Here is a 15,319-nt window from a genome sequence, read left to right as displayed (position 1 = left end):
ACTCCATCTGTTGAGTAAACTTTTCCGTGTGCTCAGATAAGTTGTCTGTCCATACTTGTAGAGAAGCATTATCCTCAGGCCCCGAAATAAAGTGAAATAACACATTTTATGGCACAAGAAATTCTACTCAAAACTGCTAGGATGACTGCACCATCGCCATGCCGACAGTCACGCGATAAATTGTAAGAAAATATCTACCAGACTATAAATCAGCACTGTAAACGTCAAAGGAAACGAGGGCTTTCCTTCTCACCTGGATTGAGAGTTCCATGTCGGAGGGTGAGATGGCCGTCTTGTCGACGGCGGTCTTCCTCTTCGTAGCCTTCACAGAATCTGCCAAGTCGAGCTCCTTGCTGGTAGCATGGTCCACAGTGAGGACGTCACCTGACTCGGGTCTCTGGAGTTTGGATATAATTTGGTTATTAGAGTCTTCACATGGATATCATACTTTCTGACAGTATTCAAATGATGCACAGGTCTGAGTTTATCAGAAGAAATTGTGTGCCTTAAATAAGTATGGAATGCTTTAGGCCAAATTCAACAGTTACCACTATATTCCTACTGATGCATGAAAAGACAGGTGTATCATCTGTTTCATAGAATGGGGGACAATGGAGGACAAACGGCTAACTGTGACTGTGCAGCTACTCATTTGCCTTTCATAGAAAATGGTTGCCATTTCTGCACAAAATTCAAGAATCTGTGTGGATCACATCCGTTGATGTCTGAGGTGTTGTATAAAAAAAATAGTGTATGGTCTTTACTAATGCAATGGAACAAAATTTCGCACTCGGTGAAAGATGAGGCGCACTACTCAACTCGGCTTCGCCTCGTTGAATAGAACACCTCAATCTTTTACCTCATGCAAAATCTTGTACCATCACACTCGTGACCACTCACTATTTGTATAATGTCGCTCACCTGGTAGTACGATCCTGGCCTTACACTGATTGGCAGGCCAGTCTGGTTGATAATGGTGCAAGCTGGGATGACATCTGTGTCTGAGAGTGAAGTGCCAGGCTTGGACATGGCTTCACCAAACACCTTTGGGACAGGATGAAGAAACAGTGATGCACATACGACCATACTTTCTTTCTTTTTTTCACAGTGGGAGGAAATGTGTGCTTTAAGCCACAGAAAATTTGTCTGCCACAAAACAAAACTACAACAGCAGAATGCCAAATTTCAATTATAGACATGAACTATCACTATCCTGGCCTAGCTATAGTTATTGAAACTACAATAGGAAGGAGTCATAGTGGGATTGCATTAGTCCTGTACGGGTCCTGAGCAATGTCATACTTTGAGGGCATCATTGATCACAGCAGTGGCTTGCCATGAGTGATGAACTTTTTTTTTTTTAATGGACTGTGCAAATTCAACATTAACCCTTCCCCCTCCCTCCTCCCCCCCCCCCCCCCCAGAAAAAAAAATCTGGCCAAGTTTAGTGAAGGCAGCCATGGATGCCTTGGTAATGGCAAGTTCCAAGGTGTTATCAGGGTACAAATTGACACTTCCCTTCCCCTCCCCTCCTCTCTGCCCCCTTAAAAAAGCCCCCCAAAACACACAAACACACATAAACACACAAACAGCCATGAAACAACATAGAGTTCACAGGCCAATGCTTCAATGCATTCATTGACACTGACCATGCCAAGTTTGGTGAAGAGAGCCAACGATGTCTTGGTAACGGTCAGCTCCAAGGTGTCTGCGGCAGAGACGGTCACTGTCATGGCGGGCGGGGCCAGGGACAAGCCCTCCTGATCCTCTTCATCCGTTGCCGTGGTGGAGCCAGCATCGATGAGGTCATCATTCTTCATAACCTGAGCACGTCATCATAAAACAGCAGCGTACAATTGTGGCATCACATCAAAATAAAATATGCCTGAACATACACATCACTTGAAGTGGCACACTGTGTCACTGTACTCTAAAGAAAGAATTCAAGTCTTTCACAGAAAAAAACAAACTCAATTCACCTGCAAACATTAAAACATTACATTCTTCTGTAGAAAGTGTAAAGTTATGGTCAGTTGTTGTTTTTGAAATGATGCATTGTCAATAAAGGGTTTTCACTGGTTAACCCTTAGAAAGCTTGATTACTGCTGTAAAACACATTCTCTGTACAACACAACTTCTACTTACATATACATTGTATACCCAGTCCTAAATGAGTTAACACTAATATATCTCTGAAACTCTTGATATAACTTTTGCAGTAGCTGTCAAAGTCAGTTTTCATGCAAAAAACAAATCTTTTCAAATTTTTTTCATTATCACTATTTTCAGTTTGTAATGAAGTTGCTAATGGAGCTCTCAGTACACAAGTATTTTATCAGACATAAAAAAAAAAAAAGAACAATGACTTCAGCCATGAATAGAGTGTCAGGAGAAAATCTCCTTGTATTTATCATGGAAATGAAAATAAAGCGGACAACATCCATCTCTGGATTGATCATGGCTACTTACGGTTACGGCTAGGTCCCATGGAATGTATTTCTCGTTGGGCTGCTCTATGGGTTCAATCAGCGGCTCCCACGCCGCCACCTTCTCATTGTACGTTGAGACCTCAAGCTTCATGTGACTTTCCACCATCAGCTGAGATTGGAGAGGAGGGAGGGGAACTGCATTATTTTCTAATATTGTATTATCTCAGATATGGAAAATAAATGAAATGAAACCGTGGTTTCAACTTACAACACAACTTCCACACGTGAACAGCATGAGATCTACTAATCAGCATTTTCGACTTTGCTGTGAGACTGATATAATAAAAAAAAATGTGCCAAAAAATTACAGCTCCAACTTACAATCACAACTTCCATACATCAATAGCGTGAGGTGCCCTTATCAACACTTCTACTATGTTGCAAGGCTAACATGAAAAATAATGGCTTCGCTTTCGAATCAATTTCTATGGTTTACACACTTTGAGATCAGTTAGGCGTGACAGATTTAATATAGCGAGCGTTCGGCCGCGTGGGGAATGCTCGCGTTCCTCCTTTTGTTAGGGGACGCCCCTATTCCTCCTGCGTGCAGAATGGGGGGGGGGTTTAATCCCTCTATTCATCAGCCTAATGAGGGCGTTCCTTGGACGCAACAGAACGGGCTTGCTCACAAGTCGCATTCATGGCGTTCCTCTCCGCTTTAGGAACGCAAGGATTATCCCAACCACGTGCTTTCCGCGCACGGCTTCACCTTTGAAAAGAACAATTTGCGCCGGCAAGTGCACAATTCACGGTGGACGCCAGAATTCCACATCGTTCTTGCAAGTTAAAAATAAATCGCGTGGCAAAAACGAGTGAGAGAAATCGCGCACTTCAGACAGTTAAACGATTGCGACTCCACATGCTCGCATACGCTACGGAGTAACATTGCACGAGTTCGCAAAATTCTCACGACTCGCAGTTTCCAAGCGTCATGAACAGGATTGGTATTCCAAAAGTTTTGCCAAAGTTTTGCGATTATTCACAAGCAATAATTCACAAGCGAGAAGTTGCATTCTGGTTTACTTTTCGATGACATTAGTCAAGGCTCGACACTTACGGGGCCACCAAAAACGCGCGTCGGGCCACCGAAATTTCAGAAATGAAGATTTTGGTACGATCGGGCCACCAAAAAAGTCGGATGTTTGCCTTTACTTTCGAAAATGAACAGCGGTAACAATCGGCTCCGTAAGATGCTAAAATAGATGTCAGATGTTTACTCTTAATTTTGGAAATGAATAACGGTAATATTCGACTCCGTATGATACTAAAATAAATGTCGGATGTTTGCTTATACTTTGGGAAATTAATAACGGTAAGAGTCAGCTCCGTACGGTGCTTAAATTAATGTCAGATAATTGATTTTGCCTTCGGAAATGAATAAGGATAACATTCCGCTCCGGAAGATGGTGAAATAATTGTCGAATGTTTGCTTTGACGTTCAGAAATGAATAATAATGATATTCAACTCTGTATGATGATAAAATAAATTTCTGATGTTTGCTTTTATGTTCGAAAGTAAATAGCAATAACATTCAGCTCCGGAAGATGCTAAAATAAATGTCGAATGTTTCCTTTGACGTTCGGAAATGAATCAGAGTAATATTCAATTCCGTATGGTGATTAAATAAATGTCGAATATTTGCTTTACTTTCGAAAGTAAATAGCAATCACATTCGGCTCCAGAAGATGCCAGAATAAATGTCAGATAATTGCTTTTACTTTTGGAAGTGAATAGCAGTAACATTCTGCTCAATACCATGCTAAAACAAATGTCGGATTTGTTATTCCACACTGCTCGATTGATTAAAAAAAAACTGTTACGATTCGCTAAAGTTTGTTATTATGCTGAAGGTTCGCTTTTCTTTTTTATATAAGTTTCGAAATTTCGGACGTTATATAGCTGATACGAAAACGAAGTTTCTTACCACGAATATGATAATTTCTTTACAGATAAACGACCCACCTTTTTTTCCATTTTCGGATGAATGAACCATCTGAATATTTTTTTTTTCCCGGAATGATGAATATCGTGCAAAGAAGTAAACGATGTCACGTTCAGAAATAAACCCATATATTCCCGTCACAGGAAAAGATTCGGCGTTTTTAATTTTCTTTTAGCCAAAAAATAAATGACATAAGTTTCGTACCATGTACGTAATTCATTCTCACATTTACGAACCTTCGGAATAATGCCACAAATGGTATTAACGAGCCCTAATACAATTTTGGATTAACACATTACATAAGGCATATCAAATTTGCGTGTTTTGCGGGTTCAGCAAAAAGAACCATCGGATTTACGAACCTTATTCTTCTTTCGGAATAATGAACATAAGGCAAAGGAAATAACGATGCCATAATAGGAATTCAAATTATTTTCTTGCCTCAAAGATTTTCCATACTTATTTTCCGAACTACTAACCCCCAATGCCAGACTAAAAATCCGAAAATTAAATAAGCTCTGCTTTCTGATGTTTTGTTAATCCCAGAAATTAAAAGGAACAAGTTGTGTTATTCGTTTTCAGAGTAACGTAATTAATTTAATATCCCGATAAATGCACCCTTAGAATCACAAAATTTGTGCGGTTTCGGATTAATGAATCGTATTTATTTTTCACATTAACGAATATCAATACGGCAGAGGGAATTTTCGAGAATACTATAGCGAATCTTATTTAACTTTCGCATTACAAGAACCTTACAGGTGCAACGAACATCAAAATATAAGAACGATGTCAAACTAAAAATTGAAACTGTATAGTTGCTTCAAGAATTTTACCTCCCGTCTATATTGCTTTTCCGATCTAAATCTAAAAATGAAATAAAACAAAACAAAACAAAACACGATGAAACGCGCTATTATTGCCGAACATAGAATACATCCCCATAGGTGGAACAAAATAACAACAGAAAAAGATGCAGAGAGAGAATGATGGGCGGGAGAATGGTCTAGGAGGTCGAAGATCTTTTGTGTGTGTGTGTGTGTATGTGTGTGGAATTGAATATTACATGTACATGTTGTGCACAGAAATCTGTCAAAGTCTGTCAAAGTGTGTCAGAGTCACGAGAAATCAAGTTTTAGTTATGCCTATATATATAGATATAAATGTGGATTCTACAGACTCTAAAGCTACGTTTACACCATGTTCCCGGCGGCCAAGTTGTATTTGCCTGAGATGCAGTGCGCTGTGGGTATACTAGTATATGCAGTTGAGACATTCTCCTGTTCCCCCCCCCCTTCGCATTCTAAGTCTTGTTCGGATCGTTCCAGTCCTCGCCCCGGCGAACTTCTATAGCTATCACACGCTGTTCTCACGGCGTCTGATCAGGCTATAGACTATCAATATTTTCCGTCCCGTCCCGCTGCGGACCGCCTCCAAGTTTTGTTAGGGTCTATTACGTGCCGTCGTGTTTCATTGCATTCATCCCATTTTATCAAGGCATACAAAATTAAATTCCTCATTAGCACCGGGACTGCCGTGGCAATTTTTTTTTAACAGTTTAAGAATGTGACACGGCATCCACGGCAATCACGGCCTGTCACATTTGCCTATCTCGTCTCACAGCGTTGTTTCACGTCCGTCCCATTTTGTCCGTGATGGCCTGAAATGTGACTGCCGTGGTTGCCGTGAACATGTGTAAACGCGGCTTTTAGCTTTACATAATCCAATTCCACATCCCTTTAAACCTTAAATACGAATATTTGTACGCTATTGTCAGTAGTTCACTTTCTAAAAAGCAAAAACAAACGAACAACCAAACAAACGAACGAACAAGTAAACAAACAAAACCATGACAATCTCTTAAAATTCAGGTTCTGTTTCCGTTCAAGCTCACAACCTGATTCTTTCCCTAAACGAAACAATACAGCAGTCGTTCTTTATAGCGACGCACGACGGCGTTTACGCTCCTCCTCTGTCACTTCATAAGGCGAAAGCATTCTATATGAGGAGTCAAAGAAAATCATCCAATTATAAGACGGTATCTATTCATCGACCAATACGGCAGCCTGATGTGAACTTCGGTGTGTTTGTGTCCGTGCCGCAAAATGAATACGTCGGTGTGCTTTTGTGTGTCGGGTGCATCTTTAGCAAGGAGCTACAAGTTTTGTTGCTTGTAGCTCCATGGCTGTTATTGCTGCCCCAATACAAGGGAAGCAGAAGAAAAAGGGCATACCTGCTATTAAGAAAAGCCTCTTTTAAACGAGGATGTTTCTTGCTGCTATTCCCTTCCGATTGTAAAAACTAAAGAGGGTGCTTTATAAGCAATTATGAATACCTGAATTGAAAGGACCAGAGGATACCCATTCTGTAGGCGACGTAAAAAGCATAGGAAAGCCAATTGAGACAATTGGTGCTGGTCAGTCGTCTGCCGAGATCATGGTAATTGCATGTACAACAGTACTATAAACCATCAAAATTAATTGATATACACGAATGTAACATTGATACATATCTTTCTCATAATCTGTCACTTTGAAACACTGCATAAAATATGAAGTACCACTGACTTGGTTACTAAACTCAGCATGACATTAAAGCTTTCTAGTATCACATTATTGTGTTACGGGGGGGGGGGGGGGGGGCGTTTAATAAATCTGTTTGTACAGTTACGAACAACTTACGAGCGACTGGTGATCAGTTCTGATGTGCTATACTTATCAGAATTTCCATAATTCAGCACAAGAACTTATCATCAGTCACTCGTAAGTCGTTCGTATCTTTACGAACAGTTTATGACCCCCCCCCCCCCCCTTCACTGCGTTTCAAGCAGTGGAATATAATTATATCCAAACAAAATATAATAAGATTAAGGCATTTCGTTTTCTAGTTCACGAACTTTCGGAATAACTTTTTTATTTTGTGTGTGTGTGTGTTCTTGAATATTCATCAAAACGAAGTTAATTGCATTCTATGTGATTAACGAAATTTTGGAATAATTAATTGCAGACAGAGATGAAAATGACCGTTACTGTTTCTTGCATATTTCTCAGTTTTTATGTTCACAACGATGTTCCTCGCTTTGTGATTACGTTTGGTCCATCCATCGCGTTTCCCGCAAGCTTGAAAAAGGAGCTAAAATTCACGCAAGGAGACGGGTTTTCTTCCACAAGAGACAAATCATTTGTAGAAGATGCACCGTCCTTCCCGCCTGTTATAAAGATAACCTATCATACACTATATACGGCTAGCACTGTATGTAGTACTGAAGAAATTTTTCCTGGTGAGAGTCGGTAGACTTATCCGTTCCAAGCGCGGGTAAATTAGTAAGTCTTCTCTCAGGACATTAGGTTTTACCCAGAACTTTACGGAATCCGCATATCGTCTTGCTGACCTATAAGAAAATAAGCCCAAACATTACATTTTGCCAGTTAACAAATAGCCAGGTTAATTATTGTTGCACAAGTTGTCATTATAATACGCTTTGCAAAAAGTAGGCTTACTTTCAATCTTCACTGATGAGCTCTAAACAGCCCATTACATAACCAGGGAAGAGGGATAATTACATTCATAGTTTAAATGAGTTTTCTTAACCCGTTCCTCCCATAATTCTCCAAGAGCCTGAAATGCTCAAAAGCGAGATTCTCTTTGCAGGTCGACTTGAGAATGGACAGGTTGGTATTCCTCCTGTGCGGAAACAGTCAAGCTGTAGGCCTATTATGACAGTATCCCCTTTCCATGGTCAACTACAATACCATGTGCCATCAAACAATGAAAGTATCGATCGGGCACCAGGTATAGGTATGAATAGACATTGCGCTAATGGGCTCACAAACTCTTTTGTTGTACACAAGAATATTGTCACTGGAGGCAAGTATCTACTGAGCTGAGCCTCTATCGCTGTGTACATCTTAATTCGAGTTTTATTGCGAAAGAAGCACATATACGCGAAGTTAGTAACGGCAATGCACAAAACACAAAAATCTTGAGAGCTTTTGAAAGAGCGGGATCCGAAACATGGACCCGTTTCTAGACACTGTACGTTTTAAATTTGATATGAAAAAAACAAACGCATATTCCCCAAAGTGCATGCAAATTTGCGATTTAAATTGAAGTGCGTTGCTGTGAAGATATGCGTGTGAATTCGTATGATTCTGTCGAGATAATTTTTCAGTGCCGACTGAGTTGAAAGAGGATGTGTGATTTTCCTTCCCTAAGTCGCCATATTTTTATTTGTTCTTGCTTACATTTCTATTGCCATACTCTGAAAATGAATTGTTCTCGCGCTCCGATTCGCAACATTACCGCTCTGTACGGCGCGGGCCAGTCTGAAATAAAAACAAGAAAAATTGTTAATCCGGAAACGACATCTTTCGGATTACTAACCTTCGTAAAGATAAACATCTTTCCATCGTCGAACTTATTTAACTTTGGACTGAGATTTAAACCTTCGGAATAGCGAACTACAGTAACAATAATTTGCTACAATTTTTTTCATCGACATTTCGTGAAGCACGATGCGTTTCGGTAGTTTGAAACGTGTTAATGTTGCGATGTCTTTCCCCTGCTAGTGCAGACTAAGTTCAATCATGGCGAAAGTTCCGTTACGAATTAAAAAATGATTCAAGTCTTTTCAACAATAACACGCTTCGGTTTATAGTTTTTATGCGTTTAAACGCAGTTTTTAGTTTCGTACAAAAACCGCAAGTCTTTTCTGCAACGCTCTTGCGTTTTAGATACAGCGTTGCTTGTGATTTGATGGACTTGCATTTGACTATTAGAATTAGTGTTTAAACGCAATTGAGTTTAAGTTTCTTACAATTTTCTAGTGTCGGATGATTATGAAATGCAAGTCTTTTCAGCGTTCCGTGTTTGATGGACTTGCATTTGATTTTGGGGGTTGCGTTTAATTCTTAATTTTGCGTAAGAAGTAAAAAATAATGCAGGTCTTTTCAACAATAACTCACTTCCGTAGATGTTTAGAGATGCGTTTAAACGCAGTTTCTTATAATTTCGTACAAAAAGTATGTCTTTTCTGCAATGCTCTTGCGTTTAAATACAGCGTCGCGTGTGATTTGATGGACTTGCATTGGATTTTTAGAATCGCGTTGAAACGCAACTGAGTTTTAAAGAAGTTCCCTACAATTTTCAAGTTTCGTATATCAAACGCAAGTCTATTCAGCGTTCCGCGTGATGACATGGACTTACAATTGCATTTGATTTTCAGAGCTGCGTTTAATTTTTAATTTTGCATACGAAAAAACAAACAAAATAATGCAAGACTTTTCAACAATAACGCACCTCCGTAGATGTTAAGAGATGCTTTTAAACGCAGTTTCTCTATAGTTTCTTTACGAAAACCTCAAGTCTTCCCTGCAACGCTCTTGCGTTTGAATACAGCGTTGCGCGTGATTGATGGACTTTATTTGATTTTTAGAGTTGCGTTTCAACGCAATTGAGTTTCAGGTTCATACAACTATTTTCTAGTTTCATACTATATCAAACGCAAGCCTTTTGGCAGCAACGCACTTGCGTTTATGTGCAAAGTTGCTCGTGATTTGATACACCTGCATTTAATTTTCAGCTGCATTTAATTACATGTAGTTGCATTTGATTAAGTTTCTAAAAACGGGCCCAGGTTTCTATTAACGCTTCGGAATAATTAACGTTAGAATATTCGGATAAACAGAAACACCTACACGTGTATTTCATGTTCTGATAATGATTTTCTACTAGGACCTTTATGTGTACAAAGTTTTTGCGTTTTGAGAATAACGAGCAGAAAAGGGGGAAAGTGAACTGCTTTGGGTAGCCAACTACATGTAATTCTCCAATGTAAATGAATGTATGCCCTTTCATTTCTGGTGTACAAGACAATATGGACGCATGGCGCGAACGCTACCACGCCATACACTAGGGAATTACCGATTAGAAATGCAGCGAATCAGAGCGGGAAAACAATTTATTCTTTTTTTAAGAGAATGGCGATAAGATTTTGAGCGAAAAATTATGTCGACTTAGACGAGGGAATAAACACGTATTTCAGCTCAGTTGGCACTAAAAAATCAGGTCGACTTACGCGAGTTGTGGACTTATAAATGTCGACTAAGACGAAGAAATTTTCAAGGAATAACAAGACAAAAATCGGGACTTTTTTATCGTGTCGACTTAAGCAATGTCGAGGTTTACTGTACTAAAGCTCCATAGTTTCAGCAGAGCCAGATGTGTATGTACCTCCCTGGTTTCAGGAAGGAGGTACTAGGCGAGCTCGCCTGGTACCTCCTTGGTTTCAGGTGCAGGGAGCTCTCATCAGCTAGCTCTCGCCAACTACAGCACGTGTCTCCAACAGCATGCACGTATCACACACAGCACAGGGTTACTAATACATGTACTATACATAGCCCCTCTTCCCTCCCAGGCCCCATGCAATTGACACGATGTTTACGACCCATTCAGCGCGTACGCAAATTCCTTTACCCTGCGGTTTTTGCCTGGCGGCAAACCTGCTTTGAAGTTCCTGGAAATTTCCACCAGCTTGTTGCCTGGCTGGCACGGCCATGGGTGTCAAGTTTCCGTCAATCTACCTAGCTATTGTGAATGTTTTTCTTATACACTTGTCACTTCATTACACACATTTTGCTTCACCTGAGAAGCTGCTTACAAGAGTGGTCTCACGCTCATGTAAGGGGAACAAATACTATATTTCGGATACTATTTCAGATACTTCTTGATTACGCCTCTCATCGACGCAAATTAAGGTAATCACAGCGTTACTAACGCGTAATAGTGCAATGCCTTTCGTGGTTTCATTTGTTTGCTAGTTTGTCCATTTTTTAAGCTTCCATGAAATCAACTGTGTAAGTGTTAAGCACAAGACAAAGGGAAGACTTAATCCGGGCGTTCCCGAACGCTGGCTACATGGAGCGATGGCTTCGTGGTCGATTGGGTGCAGTGAAGTTGACGCTATTGTGTTCGAAACAAAGGCACTAAACAAAAGACTTTTAAGCTGGCGTTCCCAGAACGCGGACGGCATGGGCGCATGCCAAGCTCGTGCCAAGCTGGCTACTTAACAGATAAGAAGGCATGCCGGACGCGGGCGAACGCTCGTGAGATAAAATCTGTCACGCCTTAATCTACACTTGTCAGTACGTCGCAAGGGCAAGGTAAAAGAAAGAAAAAAGTTTCAGAGAACCCAGTGCTCCTTTGTTGGTCTTGTTCCAAACATCAGCTAAAGGACAGCTCTTGTGAATACTGGAAGAACGCAAAAAAAACTGATATGCTGTCTGCCAACCCTGGAATGAGCCGTGAAATAAGTGTGAAGAGAATAGAGAGAGATATGAAAATAAAATATAAAAATAGTGAATACCCTTGAAGACCAGTCCTTGACGATGGCATGAACGCTGGCCTCCAGAATGAGCATGGGCACGAAGCGCCTCCCGCTGGCCGCCTCGATCTTGACGACGATGGTCTTGATGGTGGCTACGAGCTCCTCCACCTGCTGCGGAGGGGGCGCAATGGGGACCTCTGGTAGGATCTGGCTAGGGTCCTCCACGACGGCAACTTTGGATATCAGAAGCCAGACAAAGTGGGGATGAGTGTGATGAATATTAAAGCAAGCTTTGAGCAAAGTGACAGTTTTTTATTCAAATCACAAGAATAACAAAAGTTGCAAAAAGTGTTTTGAGCACCACACCAAGTTGGAAAAGTACTGCAATACATGTACAAAAACCCCAAAACAAAACACAGAACATGCTTAGTTCTTTGTACAAACACATAATATGACACACTCTTTTTCAAATCAAAACATACGAGCTAGAGCTTATGAAAACTAAACTCTACATATCTCTGCAGGTATTTCCCTTTCCTTGATGAAGTGTTGAAGGGCTAATTATGTTTCACAGGTAATTCCTAATTTTTAATAAATTGGCTCCATACACAATGTGTGTATGATGTGGTTGCAATAAAAAGTTATCTATACAAATACCGTTTAAAAGAGATAAAATACACATCTTTTTTTAACACTTCTAAAATTAGAATTCAGAAGAAAATAAAAACTACACATTAGAATGTCTAAAATTGACCATTGGTTTTGGACACCTTGACCAGTAGGATCACAGAACTTATTTTGAAAATGTGGTGAAGGCTATCCACATCTTGACCATTAGAGTAAATCAGACTGTCCTTGGTATGTATAGACTCCATCATCTATCAAAGTTTTGAAGAAATTATCAATACCAAACTCAAAATGTATCAGAACATACCATAGTGGCTTTGTACCCTCATTACCTTCATCCTCTCCGAGGAACCAGAAGTCTTTATTTTTGAGAGGTCTGACGTCCCACACATCGGACAGGTCCGTCACCTTGTTCTTTGCTTCCTCTTCTTCCACCTGAAAGTACATACATTTAATTGAAACAAAAATATATTGTTCTTGCTTCCATTAACCCACTGAGGATGAGTCCTGAGTATACTCAGCCAAGTGTCTATGGGAAATGTGTGTTGTAGCAAAATTAAACAGTCTTCAACGGGTTGAACAATCATGCATAATTTTCAGGTATACTGTTCGATGGGCACAAAAGGTGCAACGGAAAAAATACAGAGAACAATTAGCAGAATGTGACGGCTCTGATATTGTATTTTAGGGCTGATTCTATGGTAATTTTAGTATCGACGTCATATCCCTGGATCAAATATTTGTATCAATCCCAACATTAAATTATTAGTCATATTGATTTGTAATCTATTGAAGTGTTGGGACTTGGGAGAAAGTCGAACACAATCTATCATTCAAATCTTTAACATGCTTCACTCTGTAATAAGACATAATATCAAGGACATGTCAACATGACACTGACTTAAAAGACTAAATACATCTGAAACACAATGGCCCGAATTCACGAAGGTGGTTTAAACTTAAACCATGGTACAAATTTAGACCATGGTCTAAAATAAGCGTTAAATAGGCGTACCAATACATGCGCGCATCAACGCACGTTTTTTACTGGATGCCTGTTAGCGTACGCAATCTGTGAATCACAAATACGCAAAAGAAATATACATAAACCATGGTTTAAATTTAGACCACCTTCGTGAATTCGGGCCAATAAGTTTAGGAGCATTGTAGCAATAATAACAAAACGGCTTCATCACTATGAAGTATGCTGTTCTACAGTATAATGCTTAAATTGCATTGTCTACAAACTTGTTCATTGCTGCTTGATGCAAAAAGCAGTCATGGCCAATCTGCACACCTAAATAAACATTTTTCTTTTCAATTTGTGATACATGTGGTTTTGCTGTAATCAATCACAGGGATATTCTCTGTGATGGTTTATTCACAATTTGTTCATGAGGTAAAGATGCTGCAGGCATGAAATCACTAGCTTGCCAGTCAGTCTTCCTTGCAAAAGTATTGCACTTTGTACTTTAATTTGTACATAAAAATAAAAAAAAATTGTATTTCAGATTACAACTGAGGAAGTGCACAGTCTGTAATTCGCTGATGTAGCATATGATAATGTGAAATAACTTGACCTAAGTTGCAAAAAACATTGCATACCTTTGGAGGTGCCAGCGTCTGCGCCACAGCCGCCAGAATCTTGACGGTTTCCGGAGATACGTTGAGCACCAGCTCCGGTAGTTCCACAGAGATCCGCTGACCTTTGCCATCCGGCGAACTCAGGTGGAAGTCAATCGAACATGGCACAAGAACCTTGGGAATGATGACATTTGATTTTTATGTAACAAGCAAGTGTATTTTCATGTAAGACCGTGACTGTCTCAATGAAGAATACATCATAATTTTGAGCACCCAGAAAAGCGTTATTGTTGTAATGATCTTTCTGAATCAAATGCTCTCCTGGTTCTTGATTTATGACGTAATGATGTCATCCAACACTTTTAACGAAATTTCAGAGCTGTGTCCATAAATACCATTTTCTTTTACGACTGCCTTCAGTATACTCGATACAGCAGCCCAATCACTGAAATAATACAAATGCTCCAACAAATTGTGAATGAAGGAAGTGATTTCTCGGTGGTACACATCTTGGGCGTACATGCCATCTTTAACTGGCACAAACAAACAATTTTGAGGGTGATCCGGGACTAAAGCACTGACACAGGTGGGAGAGAAATCATGGAAGTTGATATTACAGCTTGCATGGAAAATAATAAGAAAAAGATATTTCATGATGATGGAGAAATTAAGTTAAAAATTTGATACAGAGAACAAAACTCCACATAAATTTTGATGTCACTTCATGAGTACGCCACAAGATTTGTTGACAATTTCTGGGTGGGTTTTGAGAGGGGATAAGGGCAGTGGGCGCAAGGTCTCACCTGGCTGATCCTGCCCTTCCTTGCCTCTTCCCTGTAAGGACAGGCGTCTATTCTCAGCATGGGTAATCCTCCGGTGATCCTCATCGCGCCTTCTGTCTGGATGAGATTCACCTCGCCAGCCGTCTGGGGAAGAAATCAACCCCCCAAATTTGGGGAAGCAAATATTAGGCATGGGATGTTGGCCGGAGCGGAACATCTGACACGATGCAATCCTTGGGACTTCTCTTACATACAATAACCATGGGAACAAACAATCAATATCATTGTTCTTCATAAGTCATTAAGAACTTATTCTCTGTCATCTGAATGACTTTTGTTTATCTTAAATACCAGCTGATCTTTCACTGGTTGATCACTCTGGCTCTACTTTCTTTATTACAGTGATGATGATGATATCATCATTGAGCTTCACAGACTCCTTTTTTTTTTGCTCCTAATCAAAATCCTCATGATGGATTGTTCAAAGCTTTTGTTTTGTTTTGTGTCTGTAATGAGCTGATTCCATCTTTGATTCAGCCCTGGTGTATGGATAGCTCTTATGTCATTTCA

The 15,319-nt window shown here is 40.0% G+C and overlaps 1 protein-coding gene across 1 annotated transcript in view; it reads right to left on the bottom strand.

The window, feature by feature from the left end:
• LOC139711742 (intermembrane lipid transfer protein VPS13A-like) overlaps nucleotides 1-15,319 on the bottom strand; it is a 120,481-nt gene that overhangs the window by 38,652 nt on the left and 66,510 nt on the right. Inside the window, exons 36-43 of the mRNA XM_071623598.1 lie at nucleotides 14,771-14,893; nucleotides 13,989-14,141; nucleotides 12,716-12,818; nucleotides 11,796-11,989; nucleotides 2,470-2,598; nucleotides 1,650-1,823; nucleotides 922-1,044; nucleotides 254-397 (exon numbers count right to left, since the gene is read on the bottom strand). Of these exons, the coding sequence (XP_071479699.1) occupies nucleotides 254-397; nucleotides 922-1,044; nucleotides 1,650-1,823; nucleotides 2,470-2,598; nucleotides 11,796-11,989; nucleotides 12,716-12,818; nucleotides 13,989-14,141; nucleotides 14,771-14,893 (1,143 nt within the window). The remainder of the gene's footprint in view (nucleotides 1-253; nucleotides 398-921; nucleotides 1,045-1,649; nucleotides 1,824-2,469; nucleotides 2,599-11,795; nucleotides 11,990-12,715; nucleotides 12,819-13,988; nucleotides 14,142-14,770; nucleotides 14,894-15,319) is intronic.

The sequence above is a fragment of the Diadema antillarum genome, unplaced genomic scaffold (assembly GCF_040938485.1).
Source record: "Diadema antillarum isolate AM-2024a unplaced genomic scaffold, OU_Dant_1.0 seq00001698_RagTag, whole genome shotgun sequence".
Taxonomy (NCBI): Eukaryota; Metazoa; Echinodermata; class Echinoidea; order Diadematoida; family Diadematidae; genus Diadema; species Diadema antillarum.
The sequence above is the reverse complement of the archived record's forward strand: the minus strand, read 5'-3'. Positions and strand labels throughout refer to the sequence as shown.